We start from the raw sequence: 15,431 nt of genomic DNA, 5'->3' as shown, positions 1-15,431 counted from the left end.
GGATTAGAGACGCGCAGATTCGGAGGTCGATAAGGACGATCATCAAAGGTTCCTTGGGATATTAACAACATATGTGTATTCGGGCATCATCCCTAGCGGCAAAACGAAGAGTACACAGTGCACGCGGAGGTTCATCGATCGAGCGCAGGAGCTACACTTACTGGAACGAAAAGATGCTGCTATCATCAACACGAGAATGCCATACCCGGGGTCAGTCATACTGCGAAGCATAATCGCGCAGCTGTCGGTTGATCTCAAGCGATTGTACGGAAAAGGCTGCAAGGAACTCCATAAAAAGGTAAATGTGAGAAGGAAAGAGTAAGGGATGCCGGAGTGGCGATGTTGGACATAGACAGTGAATGACTGAGAGTGAAGGTATTCTGTGGCGAAATGGGGAGAAAGAAAGAGAGAAAAAAGAGAGGGGGGAACAACATATGTACATGTACATACAAGGGACACAAGGTTCAAGGTTACAAGGTTCTATTCCGCTAACTCGAACCTTACACACGGCAACTTTAAAACAGCTCAAGAAACAACTGGTCAAAGGGCTCTTGCCGGCTGGGACATGCATTGACATTCGTGGCGACGTCTCTGCGGTCGAGAACTTTTACCGTCTGAACCCGCTGACCAAGAACCCTCGGAAGTTAATGGCGTGTACGCCTTCCGCGCAGCCGTTCGTCGCGTTCACGGAACTGGAATTAATTTCAATCTTTTGGAAGAGCGCACACTCAAGGCGAAGCTGCAGAGTCTTCATGGAGCCAAGGACTATCGTCCTGCGTTGTCTGACATGTCGTACTGGCTGGCCAACCAAGCACCAGGCTACCTCCTCACGACACTCATCACCGACGTAGGACTGGGTCATAAAAAGCGTCGCATGCCCGGAATCAGCAAATCATTCAACAACCTCGCGACACCTTCACTTGCAGAGATCAAAGAGCACCTGAGAATCATTCAGAACGAGGATTTCGACCCCCGCACTTATAAGGAACGCGGTTACGTTATTCGCGGATCTATTCGGACCGATGGCTTTCGTCTCCAGTTAACGGCATTCAAGCTGAAGGAGCTTCTCTCGTTCGGTACAGGCGGCATCCCACGGACATATTGCCTTCTCGGATTACGTCCACTGTGGGTGGAGTCGACTACTACCTAACTGAGGTTCGGAACGTTGTCAAGACGAAGCAGGATGTCGCAGTTCTTTGGGACTGTGAACCAGAGAAAATCAAGATATTAGGTCTCGATCTTGGTCAAGCGTTTGTGGTTGGAGCGAGCGCTCTATTGCCTGAGAAGACCTTAGATGACATGAAAAAATCCGTCAGCCTCGAAAATGGAAAGCCACGCAACGACAGTTATAATCCAGAGCAAGCATGTATTACAGGAGCGAGTATGCCGAGATCCAAGGAGAGCTTCCATCAACAGAACAGTGCCGTCGGTACCGAACAACCTGACAATGACAATGACACCGAGGCTTCCGCCCGCAGCTCCCAGGTCTTTTACAACCTAGCTGTAAAGCAGAAGGCCGTATACCAACCAACATTCAAGTTTCGACGTTGGTTAGAAGAACGCAAACGGTCGATCCCGCTAGGCGCAGCAAAATCTATCAGCAACATCGAAAGCGAGCTACCAGCCCTTCGCGGAAAGGATGCCAGCGTTGAAAAGTACGTCGCGGGATTAGCAGGCGTCAAGGAGCAGCTCGACGAGTTCTACAACAAAAGCGCCACATTCAAAAAGCACCGGTGGGATGCCAGAAAAGCTAGAGAGGCAGAATTCGACATCATCGCAGATCGCCTGCTCAATATGGTTGGAGGATCGCTTGGTAGACAGCGAGATGAAGAGGACAAGGTTGTAATCGGCATTGGTCTAGGCAAGTTTTCATCCACGAGACGACTTTCCTCGTTACATGAGTCCTTCCAATCGTACTTTGTTCAAAGGGTTAGTGCTTCATTGCAAGACATTCGATTTCTTTTTTTTTTTAAAAAAAAAAAAAAAAAAAAAAAGCTACTGATGACGCTAATGAGGCGCCTTACGTTCTGTGTCCGTTAGGCAAGGGCGCTCGGGTATATTGTCGTGGGCGTCAATGAGTACTACACGTCAAAGAAGTGTCCGATGTGCGAGGAGTTTGTCGGCCAGGTTCAAATACGTCGGCTGTATTGCAAGACTTGCAAGACATACATGCACCGCGATATCATGGCGGGCCACAATATTTGCAACGTTATTCAAGGGCACTTGCTTCAGCAACAGAGGCCACTCTATCTTCAGCCTGTAGATGAGAATGGTAGATATCCTTGGATGGAAGCTACACAGACAGTAACCGATAGCGCGAGCACCAGTAGCAGCAGCATCAATAGTAACAGTAGCACTAGCAGCATCAATGGTAACAGTAGCACTAGCAGCATCAATGGTAACAGTAGCACTAGCAGCATCAATGGTAACAGTAGCACTAGCAGCACCAATAGCACCAGTAGTACTAGCAGCACCAGTAGTACTAGCAGCACCAGCGCCAGCAAGGGCAGTGTGGCCCGAAAGAGGACAGCATCAACCGCGGCTGCAGAACAAGAAGGAGCTCCAAGGCGCAAGCGTGCAGCCAATGCGGCATCAGGGCAGGAATCGGCAACTAGCCAGGCCCCAGGAAGTGCCTAAACCCCATCTCAACCATATATGTGTTCGCAAGCACATTTAAAAATGATCGGTAGGTGTAATTTATATCCCAAAGCTGCATAATTCTGTTATTGCACGCCGAAATTCTTTTACTGCATGTATTTGCTTATGCTCACCAAAAAAATTCTATCGCGTCGCCTTTTGCTGACGTAGTTGGTGCGTTTTTAATGCTCCAACGTCTTTACTAGAAATCGGAAATCCTCGCACCTACCACCTGCAGGCTCCTATTCATCCGTTCATACATCGCTTTCGCTTCGACCCTGCCTGCCAGCTCACAAATGGATTCATCTACCGAGGATTTGCCATCAGCAGCTTCTCAGCCAAGCCAGCCTGCAGTTGTTCTCGAGATGCCAGATACCATTCAAATCAAGCTGCATCTTCGCAAGGGCATACCCCGCGTTCGCTGCCGTTCGCTCAAGGACCTTCCCGATCCCGAGATCTTTCCACACAACTGGAGACAGGATCCCTTTGAAGTCCTACGCGCCCGGATCCGTTCCCGTGCCAAAGGACTCTCGGGTCTCGAATGGCCCATGGATGCCCTTCCCTATATCCGACCCTCGAACTCGAGTCCACAACAACACTATCAGGAAGTGAACAAGGACAATTGTGACGAACGAATTGCGAAGGCATGGAGGACAGAGGCAAAGCGTTTGGGGGACCTGTCGAAAGTCTATGTTCATTTATTCATTTATTTGGTCGATGCAAACGATACAAAGAAGGGCATCACGGCTGGTAAACGGAGCAGCAACGCAATTCAACAAACATCAGGATCTACAGCCGTGGAGGCGGCGAGCAGCACTGGAACAGTAGCAGCAGCAGTACAGAGGATGGCGGAGGCAACGACACAGGAAGAGGAATGTGCAACGATTAGGGTCAAACTCAATGATCAATGGGTGTCTCTTCAAGTCAGCGTGCGTAGCTTACGAGAGGCACTTGGTATGCCCTCGTTCTAAATAAAATACAAGAAAAAAAGGAAAAAAAAAAAAAAAAAAAAAGTCGGATGGCTCACTACGACTTGCGGAGCAAACTTTTACAACAACAGGCTGTGAAAGGATAGAGCAGCGGTAAAAAAAAAAAAAAAAAAAAAAAAAAAAAAAAAAAAAAGAGGATGATAGTGACTTAATGGATATGGTCAGAACGAAAAGAAAAGTAGCCTTGGCGAAGGGTAAATTGGCAAGGTTAGAATAGACTTTAAGAATTGAGTGAACATGGTTTAAGACTGAAGTATTATTGACGGTATATGGCCCAGATATTTATAATTATTTGAAGGTTGCAGTGAGGCCGTTGAAGTAAGGACCCATGCCTGTGTGAGAAAAAGTACAATAACTTTTTGCAGCAGGCCATGGTATATGGTACTGAGGTTACTGAAAGATAAAGAGGGGAGTCTTCCTGAGGTAACGAATTTTGTTCGTGATCCAGAGTCAAGTCAAGGACGCGTTGGCGGAGTCCATCTGTCACCAAAAAGCCCTGTTGATGAGGGGAAAGATGCCAATTAAAACGGACTCGAGATCGCTAGCCTCGTCATAATCGATAGAGTTGAGGTGAACAATGGGCTGCGAGGGAACCTAGCAATGGTTGGGAGCATCGAGGACGCGAAGACTAAGGCAATCAAGAGAGTAAACGCGAGCGATAATGGGTAAAGGATGGGTCAAAAAGGCGCTCGGCAAATAGAGAGCCGGGATATCCCTGAAAGCAGGCGTATAACTTGATCAGGGAAAGCCTCAGGGACGATAAGGGGAGTCATGAATAGGCAGTATCATTCTAGGGATCCGTAGGAAGTAAGACGCGTCGCGTGGAGGTTGGTTCAAATACGGAAGGCCTTGCTCACAACTCGGTGGTGTTGCGGCTATTGCGGTATCGGAAGTGGCGATCCACCACTGGTGGTCAGGTTCTGATATGCTCGGGTGATGCCTCTCATGCCTCAACTATAGGCGGCGATGACGACCTGACAGTGTTTATACTGCTCATCCACCTCGGAACAATTCTCGGGCACTGCTAACGCACGAGACTCTGTCATTCGTCTCCTCCTCGAAGATGTCCAGTCCTGACACATGGTGCGTACGCCAAGTGTTTTAAATAAGGTCTTGGTTGGTTTCAACTATCTCTCCCTATGCGTCGAGCGGGCACTGAACCTTTCAAAAAACCGCCTTTATTGAAGTAGAGAAAGTATTCTGATGTGCCGTGCTGCCATCTGGACTATCGAAAAGTTCGTCGATAGAGGTCAAGCTTGTTCAGGGTCTGAATAGTCCACGCATGACATCAGGAGCCGCGTCAAGAGTATCAGTAGCCCCACTGGATTGTTCTTTTAGCAAGGTTCTCCTTGAAAAAATCGATCGTTGTATCATATCCTTGGTCGTGCTTCGCTTGACAGGCGTACGACATATTAGTGTTACGATAGTTATAGTTGTGCCAATCGACGATGTATTGGTCAAGACTAGCAGGTCGACGGCATCAATGGGATGGTTTCATGGGCTTCGCCGCCGATATCTTCAGCTGTGCAGCATGTCGCCAAGATCAGGGCGACGATAAGGGCAGAGATCAGCTTTCATCTAACATGTCCATCAACGCCGTCAATTGATACATGGGTGGCTCGCTTGTAAAATGCCTACCCGTAACATTGATAGTATCCAACATGCAATTGAATGCTGTCTTGCTGTGCTGCGGACTCTCCCTTACGGCGAGGACCCGTGCCAGGGAGGCAGACCACCGGCACTATCATCTTTGTGCAACAATAGGAGAATTATCGCCATCATCCATTACCAGGAATATAATAAGGGTGATACATTTGAGTTGACCGGGCAACTCAGGTCAACTCATTTTGACCCTTAATAATGTCCTCTCCCACCTCACACAGCCAAACGAAGTGTTGCACTATCTGCGCTTGGGGCAGCCCTTTGCAAAGGAATTCAACAAATATTATTCGGCTGTGATGATCGTGCGCCATTGAGCAGCGAGATTGAAAGAGGAGATATACGCTTTATCCTTCACCGAAGATATGGATCAAACCGTACCAGCACCATGATCTGTCACTTCAAGGAGGCATGGATCAACGGAGCTACACTTATCCCAGGCGAAGAAGACCAGGCTGATGCTGAGCTTGGCGCTGCCCATAAAGACGAATAAATGGAGTATGGGAGTGAGTTGGGAGTGAAGGAGTGAGAAATGGGATGGATGATCCAGTCTGTCTTTATTTTTGGGCGCACGCGCAATTTGAGTTGACCAAGGGCGTCATTTAAGTGGATCAAAATGGGTTGACCTGAGTTACCCATATAATAATAAGCACTTTTTCTATTGCTGCACCGATCCCCAAGATATTCTAGATATCTTAATAGTTCTTCATGGCATCCTCAAAGATCCTCTCTAGCGCTTCAGCACCTGTTTGCAGGGGTGCCAGTTTCGTGACACGGTGCTGTGGTAATGTACCTTTGACCAAAGCTGGGATATCTGCCCTGGTGTAACCCAATGACTCCAGTCCGCTGGGCACGCCCAAACCTTCCAGGAACTTTGTCAGTTGATCTGCCAACAAAGGGCCGGCGCTCTCGCCCTTGCGCACCTTGGAGATATCTGCGCCGAAGACCTCGGCAGCCTTGAGGTGGCGGTCAGGACAGGCCTCGCCTGTGTAGCGGAACACGGCTGGGGCAGTGACCGCGACAGAAATGCCTGCAGAAAGGGACGAAAGAAAAACATTAAGGGCGGGGGGTTTTTTTTTTGTCGCTTCCAAGGCTCAGAGTCAGAAACATGAAGCATACCGTGAGGGACAATTTTGTGGTCGACATTGTACTCCGGGTGCTTATAGCTCTTGTTCAGTCCGCTGATGGCTATTGTGTGTTTGATCAAAAAACAATCGAGTGAATACATGGAGCTCGTCGTCCGGTGTGGAGCTGCAGATGTCTATCATCAGATACTTCCACGTACGGTAACTCATTCCGTGACAGAGCTGTTAAAATGAAAAAGACAAAACATAAAAAATAAAAAATTAGAACACAGCGGGTGAACATAGGCAATATTCTACCGAGGCAAAAGGTCCATGCTCCGTCTTGCGCTATTTCTTTTTTTTTTAGAAAAAAAAAAAAGCCAGAAAACCTACATGGACACCTGCAGATCCGAAACCAGTCCCCGCAGCCGATGCAGCAAGACACATTTGGTCATTTGCCTCCATGTCCAGGGGGTCCGTGGCCGAGCGCTTCAGATATTTGACAGTCAATCTCAGGGCCTCCAAAGACCAAATGTCCGAAATAGGGTTCGAGCCCTGATACGCCGGACGCTCGGCTGGGTTGGCGGGTCGAGGTGTACGCTCCTGGTACGGTAAGGCTGTGTACGATTCTAATGCATGGCACAGCACATCCAGACCTGAGGCGATCTTAACCTGACTTGGCATGGTGCGTGTGTTGAGTGGGTCGACAATGCCCAGTGTCGGTCGCAATTTGCGGCTGGCGATTCCTGTCTTGACATTCAGTGGTTTGTAGTCAAAGATGGCTGTTCCTGTCGTCTCGCTTCCTGTGCCGGCTGTAGTTGGAACTAGTGTGCATTAGGAAAAAAAAAAAAAAAAAAAATACCGCATGAGCATTGGCGTACAAACATATTCCCACGGTGCCCCACAGAAACAGTGCGACTTGAAGTACGTACTGGCAATAAGAGGAGACAGCGTCTTATGGATCACACTGCCCTTTCCAATCGGTGCATTCACAAACTCGAGCAGGTCCGCCTCTGGATAATGAGAGTACAAGTTGGCGGCTTTACAGGTATCCATGACTGACCCACCACCGACTGCCAAAAAGACATCCGGCTTATGAGCCTTAGTAAAGTCGATCGCATCCTGGAAGCTCTGGTCGGTTGGCTCAGCTCGAGTACGGTCGTAGATCACGAATGGGACACCATTGGCCTTAAGAGACTCGATCACAGTCTTCATAACAGGCAGCTTGGCAATGTTGGGATCAGTCATGACAAGCACTTTTTGGGCGTTCATGTTGGCGAGATCCTGGCCGACTTCTCGGGTGACGCCCTCGCCGAAACGCATGGTCGACGACGCCATTTCGAACGCGTACTCGTGGTTCTTGTCATTATGGTCGTGGCTGCCTTCTTTGGTGTGGTGATGGTGCTTTCCGCAGCTGACGTTCTGTTGGTTCTGGATGGCGCGGGCGTGCGAATGGGCTGGGCAGGCGCAGGACTTGTTCATAAGCGAGATCAGAGACTTGATCGACGCCTTTGAGCTTTGAGCGACACGAACGGCAGCGGACATGATTCTCAATTCTGTTTCAGTATCGATTTCTTGCTGTTTTTTGTTCGTGTTGCTTTCTGTGAGATGATGAAAGAGGATGGAAGGAATGCAGGAGTAGGATGATGGGATGTGGAGGTGAGAAAACCATGTCCAATGTCCACGGACCGAAATTAAGGTTCTGGCGGCACATGCGCATAAGCCGTGTGGGGGTGACGCGGACCGAAAACCCATCGGCAGGCTGGGCGATGGTTGCCGACGCGAACAGACGCGTAGACCAGTTTCGCGGCGCTCGATCGCGTCCTCGCGCACCCACGAACCTGTAACGCGTTCCAACGCCCTTTCTATCTCTCCCTACCGCATGCTAATCTACTCGTTTCACTATTGTCCACGGAGCACTCTAGTTTCTCAGATCATTGGGGTCGGTTCGTTTGATCGGGATGTACATTGTGGGGAGTAAAGCAGCGATAAGGATATCGAGGCCACCCTAGGTCTTGAATAGATGCGTTTTCTATCCCGTCTCCAACCCTCTTTGCTTCTTGCTCCGTGGTATTAAGGTCTCAAGGCTCACGGACACAAAGATACCAACCATAAATAATAGAAAAAAAGGGTTTGCACTTGCCCGTTTTGAGATCAAGCCGCGTTTTCGTAACGGATTACCACTTTCGGACGTTGCGAACAAACGTGGGAGGAACGACCGGGAGAGAAAGGGGTCGTTCAGAAGCTCGATGGTATCATTTTTATTTACTTTTTTTTTTTAGTCCGGAGCTATTCAGCTGATACGAAGGTTTGCTCCCCAATGTGGAGAAATGAACGAGATGGGGGCGGAATCTCTGGGACCCTTCGCGAGTATCCAACTTTGACATGCATCAGATGCTGCACAAGGAATACACAAGGTGAAACGACAAGTCTTTATCAAACAAAACGAGGCAAACCAGCAGCTTAACGCCCTGAGCAAAGCACGGCGTCGTGGATTGGGGTCAATTCAAAGTGAGCATCTGTGCAGTACAGACTGGACATGTTGATGGAGCGCAGGTAAAAACATTTCATTCGGCATGATCTTGTTGGGTTAGGTCCATTGCATTCACCCGCACAGACAGAGCCGCCTTCGGCAGACATGCATGGCAAGAAAATGTGGATTTGTGTATGGTTGTAGGAAAATAAATGTAAAAGGAAATGCGTGCACGCGGGAGGGCTGTGTAGACCATCCTGCGGCAGCAAATGAAACTCAGGCAAAGGGACCTGAGTAATTGGTGGCCTGGAGCATGACCTCTGCCCAATCAGAAAACTGGTTCCAGTCGCAGTGGAGATGTGAGGATGATGGAGCCGGCTTGCAGAGGAGGCCATCCCAGATGGTTCGTGGTGACGGCCCTATGTTGTGATGGCTACATCGCTAGATGGAAAGACATTCCGAGCACCACTCAGGAACCAGAGCCTGATCATAAACAGCCGGGGCGGCCTATCAGCTGTCGTTACCCACAGACAGAAGGAACAAATCCAAATCCAAATCCAAATCTTGGTCGGCGAATGACCATATTCTGACGACGATGAGCCTCAATGGCTCCCCCCGGTCTCTATGCAGGGCGGTAATCGTCGAGTTCTTTTGTATGCGCTTTTTTTCAGGCTCGGACAAAGCGACTGAGGATGAGGGGCGGAAATGCCGTTTTTTGAGTTCGGGAGAACCATGCTGTTTGTCCGAGGATCTCTTTCTGCTCCTCTCCCCACACATTATGAGTCCCCCGATGCAGGTGAGACACCTCAAACCTGTTTTAGCCAACCTGCATTAGTGTATACATGTTTGCGCTCAAATCCAAGTGGCTCCTTTTTTGCTACTGCATAGCACTTCCTCCAGCCTTTTCTTCCTGGCAGCCCTCTTCGCTTCAGTGAACAGAAAGAACTATCCTGGAAGCGAGGCAAGGGTGCAAGCAATCAATAGCACAAGGAAACCAGTCCGGATGGCAGCGAGCTGATAATGCAGGGTCATGAGCCTTGAAGATCAGAGTTCGCAGATAAGAAGAACATGGCCCTCATGGTACAAAGGAGAATCCCATTAATCTGTTGGACACTCCGTCTTCTCCGGCATGAACAATGGTGGGACAAACAGACAAAAAAAATTATACTCAAACAGAGGAGATTGGAGCGTCTTCAGTGAGGGAGAGTACCATCAGGAACGATTATTGGCAGAGCATTACGTTCTCATCTCATTCTCTTTGTCAACCGAAAGGAGTTCTGTGAAAAGGAACGGCCGATGATGTGAGGAGGACAAGGCAGGGAGATGGAGTGCTTCTTTTTTTTTTTTCTTTAATCGATCTGCTCCAGGTACGATCTGATCCCTGTGGAAGCAAAGGGGAATAGTGGCAGCATCATCGTCATCTATGGGTGGGGCGCCACAAATCCCTCATTTCAGGTCCCAAGCACCCTTTTTATTGGGCCGTGTCCATCTTTTTATCCGGTCCGGCGGTAAAAAGACCTCCTCATCTTTCTCTGCTGTATGTAGTAACGGAACCCAGTCGTGTGGTCCCCAAACGTAGTTTCGCGCAGTCCACTCCACATATCCGAGAAAGGTTATCGACCCCACGTCAGCGAATAAAATAGGAAGGTTCAATCAATTCAAAAGTACTGAAAAATAGTCCGAGATAGAAACTGAGTTGTTTGAATGCCAGGACTTGATTCATGTAAATAGATTTTCGTTTGTGGTTCTCCGCCAGCCCTAAAAGAGACAAGGAAAACATTGATTTGCCTGGCCACTGGGACCGCTCCCTTGCTGGATGGAGCGTCGTGGTGGCGGCACCCGGAAAGTTGAAGATAGGTAACAGTGCTGATGGCCTTATATTAGTGTGTAGGGAGGAGGAAGAAAGGAAGACGATGTTCGTTCTTAATTACAGTCCCCGATTGATCCATGGGGTCTGAGTAGAGATCAAGACGGGGTCTCGCTGGTTGTGCGGACAAAATTCATAAAGTCATATTCTCATTCATTTCGCTCATCTTGATATACTATCCCCCCGTGCACTTTGCCTTCTACACATCATTGACATCGCTATACATGTGCTTATTGGGGGAGTGGAGCCCAAGGGAAAGAAAAGTGGACGGCTGATGGGCTAGGATGGGCTAGGACGGGATAGGAGGACAAGATGGTGAGGATAGCAGTGATACAGAGGCAGCTGGCAGTGGGTGGCGGGCGTGGCAGGGCGCGGCAGGAGTGGCAGTGGCACTGAGAGCAATAATGCTCGCAAGTATTGATAGCAATTGAAAGCAGCTGCAGTTTGGAGACGTGCGTGCTGCTGGCTGTTCTCCACGATTCCAGCCAAGAGAGTCATCGACGTGCGAATAAGGTTCCTGAATAGGATCCATATATTTTACAATAAAGATAAAGCAGGACGAGAGGCGGCCGCAAGGGGAACGAGGTGTTCCTTCCTTCCCCACCTTTGATTTGATTCGACGCATCTCCTTCGCTCGCTCGCTCGCTCGTCCTCTCCTGCTCCTCGCTCGGGTATAAAACGCCCCCCCTGTGTTCCGACCCTCCTCTCTTTCTTCTCCCTGAACCCATCTCTCGATTCCCCTGTCTCTTTCCTCCTCTTGCTCTGTGCCCCTCCCCCCTCTATCGTTTTATCGCCTTTTTCATACTTCATTTCTTTTTCATTTCCTATACATTTCTGATTTTGTCGAGTCCACGTCTCTCATCTCCGAACAACGATCGGTAAGTCAAGTCGCGAATGAGCAACTGCAATGAGCTAACCTGGAAATTGTGGTCCCGTCCGCGCCTATGCTGACGGCGACAGGGACGAGCCCAATCGTTCTCTGGTTCAATTGCTACCATTCTACCGCTCAGTTGCCCTAACAAATATTTGGTACGTCTCGCTTCACGCCATCATAGAACACCTTCGTATACCAAGCCTCTAACATGTCCGACGAAACCACCACCTACCCCGTTCCCGCCAGACTCCTCGACCCCGCCCAGTGCCCTGAGCCCTATGTCAAGTCGTATGAGCAGTACAAGGAGCTGCACCGCCAGAGTATCGAGAACCCTGAAGAGTTCTTTGGAAAGGTACGCGTACCACTGCATTTATTTCATCTAAGAACCGTTCGTAATGCATTCAGCCGTTGCTGGTCCAGCAAAGATGGGTAATATGCTCCAGGGAATGAGCTGAAAAAAAATATCGACTCCAATGTGGCCACATTGTCCATGTTGACAATATGCGCCGCAAGCCGACCATGCCCTTCTATGGGCTGTCCTCACCCCTTTCCCCTTTGCTGGAATCAGAGGCCTCGGGCCTTTTAGAAGAGATGTGGTTCGCTAATGTGAACAAGAGCTGGGAAAAAAATATTCGAGGGGGAAATTCTATTTCCCCATAAAAAAAAATTGGTCTTATCAGCTAAAGATCTCACCGGATTTTAAGTACCTGAAGAGCCAGCCAGGGCCCATCGTGTTGTAATCCAACCCACTAACCACCCTTTCCTTTACACCACTTGCTAAATTAGCTGGCCACCGAGCTTCTCTCCTGGTCCAAGCCCTTTCACACCGTCAAGCACGGCGGTCTCGAGCACGGCGACACTGCCTGGTTCCTCGAGGGTCAATTGAACGCCTCGTACAACTGTGTCGATCGCCATGCTCTGGCCACTCCCGACAAGGTAGGTTTCTTTACATTCACTGCTGCGGCAGGAATCACTGTAAAAGGACAAAGCAATTGCTTCGCAATCAAAGAATGGCAACTCACCTGTAATCCTGTCCTTCTGACTTTGATCTCATAGATTGCCATCATTTACGAGGCAGATGAGCCCAACCAATCCGAGAACATCACATATAGCGAACTGCTCCGTCAGGTCTGCCAGCTGGCTGGTGTTCTCCGCGCCCGCGGCATCCGCAAGGGTGACACCGTTGCCATCTACATGCCCATGATTCCCGAGGCCGTTGTCGCCTTCTTGGCCTGCGCCCGTATCGGAGCCCTTCACTCGGTCGTCTTTGCTGGTTTCTCTGCCGAGGCCCTCCGTGATCGCGTCCAGGATGCTGCCTGCCGTATCGTCTTGACCTCTGACCAGGGCAAGCGTGGAGGCAAGACCGTTGAGACCAAGCGCATTGTCGACGAGGCCCTCAAGTCGTGCCCTTCGGTCGAGTCCGTTATTGTTTGCCAGCGCACCGGAGCCGATGTTCCCATGACCAGCGGCCGTGATTTCTGGTGGAACGAGGAGGTCACCAAGCGCATGTCTTACCTCACCCCCGAGCCCATGAACTCGGAGGATCCCCTTTTCCTCCTCTATACCTCCGGCTCCACCGGCTCCCCCAAGGGAGTGCTGCACACCACTGCCGGCTACCTCTTGGGCGCCGCTGCCACCGTCAAGTACGTTTTTGACTACCATCCTAATGATATCTTTGCCTGCATGGCCGATGTCGGCTGGATCACCGGACACTCTTACATCGTCTATGGTCCCCTTACCTTGGGTGCGACCACCGTCCTGTTCGAGTCGATCCCAACATACCCCACCCCTAGTCGCTACTGGGAGCTGATTGCCAAGCACAAGATTACTCAGTTCTACACTGCTCCCACAGCCATTCGCGCACTCCGCCGCTTGGGTGATGAGTGGCTTGAGGGCCACGACTTGTCAAGCCTTCGTATCCTGGGAACTGTTGGAGAGCCCATCAACCCAGAGGCATGGCACTGGTACAACGACAAGGTCGGCAAGGGTCGCTGCGCTATCGTCGACACTTACTGGCAAACCGAGACTGGATCACACATTGTCACGCCTCTCCCTGGTGCCATTGCCACCAAGCCCGGTTCTGCCACCGTTCCCTTCTTCGGTATCGATCTCGCCATCTTAGATCCCGTCACCGGCAAGGAGCTCGTTGGCAACGATGTCACTGGAGTGTTGGCTGTCAAGAAGGCCTGGCCTTCGGTCGCCCGCACTGTCTTTGGCAACCATCAGCGCTACTTGGAGACTTACTTGAAGCCTTATCCCGGATACTACTTCACTGGTGACGGTGCCAGCCGTGACAAGGACGGATACATCTGGATTCGTGGCCGCGTTGATGATGTCATCAACGTTTCGGGACATCGTCTCTCGACTGCCGAGATTGAGTCTGCCTTGATCATGCACCACTCTGTTGCCGAGACTGCCGTCATTGGAGCTGCAGATGATGTTACCGGCCAGTGCATTCACGCGTTTGTCTGCTTGAAGCCAGGTCTCATGCATCACTCGCACGATCTCGGCAAGGAGTTGGTCCTCCAGGTTCGCAAGGTCATTGGACCTTTCGCTGCACCCAAGAAGATTTACTTGGTTGAGGACCTGCCAAAGACACGTTCAGGCAAGTTGATGCGCCGCATTTTGCGCAAGATCGTTGCCGGTGAATCCGACTCCCTGGGCGATATCTCGACTTTGGCTGATCCCAGTGTTGTTGATGTCTTGATCGCCAAGGTTGCCAAGGCCTAAAGGGCGCGCGCATGCCTTCTTTCCCTCCCCCCTCTCCTGTAAAGAATGAACATACATACACCAAAAAAAAAAAAATCAAAAGAACAAGCATCCCCATCAGAAATACCGAGTGTAGTCAGTTTGCATTGTTGGACTTTCTCGCCTTTGTACTTTGTATATCAACATATCAACTTCATTACAAATAAAGACAGCAATATAACTAAAGCTCCAGCTCCAGGTCGGAATTTTTGATAGCATTGGGTTCCAACGACACTTCTGATATTCAGCTGCAACCTCTAATTCATTCGATTTCTTATGCGCCGTCAATGCCACACACGTCGCACACGGCATTTTTGCAGTACCTGCTGCGCTCAAAAAACGCAGACTGTTACGCGTTTCATCATGACAGAAGAAAACAAGGCGCAAGTCACCAATTCGTATCGGTTACACACTCCCCCGCACTCATTTTCTGCGGGAATATTCGTCCTTGCCTAATGCTTCTTGATCAAATCAACCACGTCGCCGGCAAGATTGCTTGGGTCGGGGTAACTCTTTAATTGAGTCTGTCTAGTCTGAGATCTCCCCCTCTTCCAATTATATCAAGAGAGTCCAGAAAACCATCGGTCTGAGGGTGCTTTTCTCCGCAAATGCACCTACTCAACAAAAACGTTCGCGCGCCGAAGATATTTACACAATTTAGCTCATTCAATCTTTTTTTTTTTTTTTACGACAAAGTCAAGTTTTTTCACATCAAGCAATGCACGCATAACCCAATAGAGAGCGGGCCTCCCTGGATCACTGCATCCCTACCGCGGATCAAATCTCAGCACGCCAAAAATTCGCTAGGGCGCATTTTAAACTGGGCCGTCGATGACAGAAAGACCATTATGTTCCTGCATGTGACATACCAGCAACAGGAAATTTCACTACAGTAATCCTGGCAGGAAGAACGTCCCAACCACAGCTAGGTCCGGAATACCAAGCAAGAGCAGAGGAGGAAGAGATCATGATCTGGGGTTGAATGAGATATGACGGCGGCGTAGCCAGCGCCTGTTGACTTCAGGAAACGGTTGATGCAGTAAAAGATACATGGATGCGCCTGTTCTCACTTCTTGGGCATTTGAGTATTCGCATGGAATACGGACGAGGATTTATTTCT

The 15,431-nt window shown here is 49.7% G+C and overlaps 4 protein-coding genes across 4 annotated transcripts; 3 read left to right on the top strand and 1 right to left on the bottom strand.

The window, feature by feature from the left end:
• Positions 1-2,358: 2,358 nt before the first annotated feature.
• On the top strand, positions 2,359-2,833 carry BC939DRAFT_471760 (uncharacterized protein). The gene is made up of 3 exons (XM_051558237.1): positions 2,359-2,398; positions 2,471-2,686; positions 2,809-2,833. The coding sequence occupies exons 1-2, from the start codon at positions 2,369-2,371 to the stop codon at positions 2,675-2,677; spliced, it is 237 nt and encodes a 78-aa protein (XP_051405841.1). The 5' UTR covers positions 2,359-2,368; the 3' UTR covers positions 2,678-2,686; positions 2,809-2,833.
• Positions 2,634-3,629, top strand: BC939DRAFT_471759 (uncharacterized protein). Its single transcript, XM_051558236.1, has 2 exons — positions 2,634-2,686; positions 2,809-3,629. The coding sequence occupies exon 2, from the start codon at positions 2,934-2,936 to the stop codon at positions 3,606-3,608; it is 675 nt and encodes a 224-aa protein (XP_051405840.1). The 5' UTR covers positions 2,634-2,686; positions 2,809-2,933; the 3' UTR covers positions 3,609-3,629.
• A 2,351-nt stretch (positions 3,630-5,980) lies between these two features.
• On the bottom strand, positions 5,981-7,831 carry BC939DRAFT_404845 (alcohol dehydrogenase, iron containing, 1; the record flags this gene model as incomplete). The annotated part of the gene is made up of 5 exons (XM_051552816.1): positions 5,981-6,315; positions 6,405-6,473; positions 6,571-6,592; positions 6,743-7,173; positions 7,282-7,831. The coding sequence occupies 5 exons, from the start codon at positions 7,829-7,831 to the stop codon at positions 5,981-5,983; spliced, it is 1,407 nt and encodes a 468-aa protein (XP_051405839.1).
• A 3,940-nt stretch (positions 7,832-11,771) lies between these two features.
• On the top strand, positions 11,772-14,293 carry BC939DRAFT_508966 (acyl-activating enzyme; the record flags this gene model as incomplete). The annotated part of the gene is made up of 3 exons (XM_051561069.1): positions 11,772-11,915; positions 12,350-12,499; positions 12,620-14,293. The coding sequence occupies 3 exons, from the start codon at positions 11,772-11,774 to the stop codon at positions 14,291-14,293; spliced, it is 1,968 nt and encodes a 655-aa protein (XP_051405838.1).
• Between the last annotated feature and the right edge of the window lie 1,138 nt (positions 14,294-15,431).

This window comes from Gamsiella multidivaricata (assembly GCF_025024155.1).
Source record: "Gamsiella multidivaricata strain RSA 2152 chromosome Unknown BC939scaffold_178, whole genome shotgun sequence".
NCBI lineage: Eukaryota > Fungi > Mortierellomycota > Mortierellomycetes > Mortierellales > Mortierellaceae > Gamsiella > Gamsiella multidivaricata.
The sequence above is the reverse complement of the archived record's forward strand: the minus strand, read 5'-3'. Positions and strand labels throughout refer to the sequence as shown.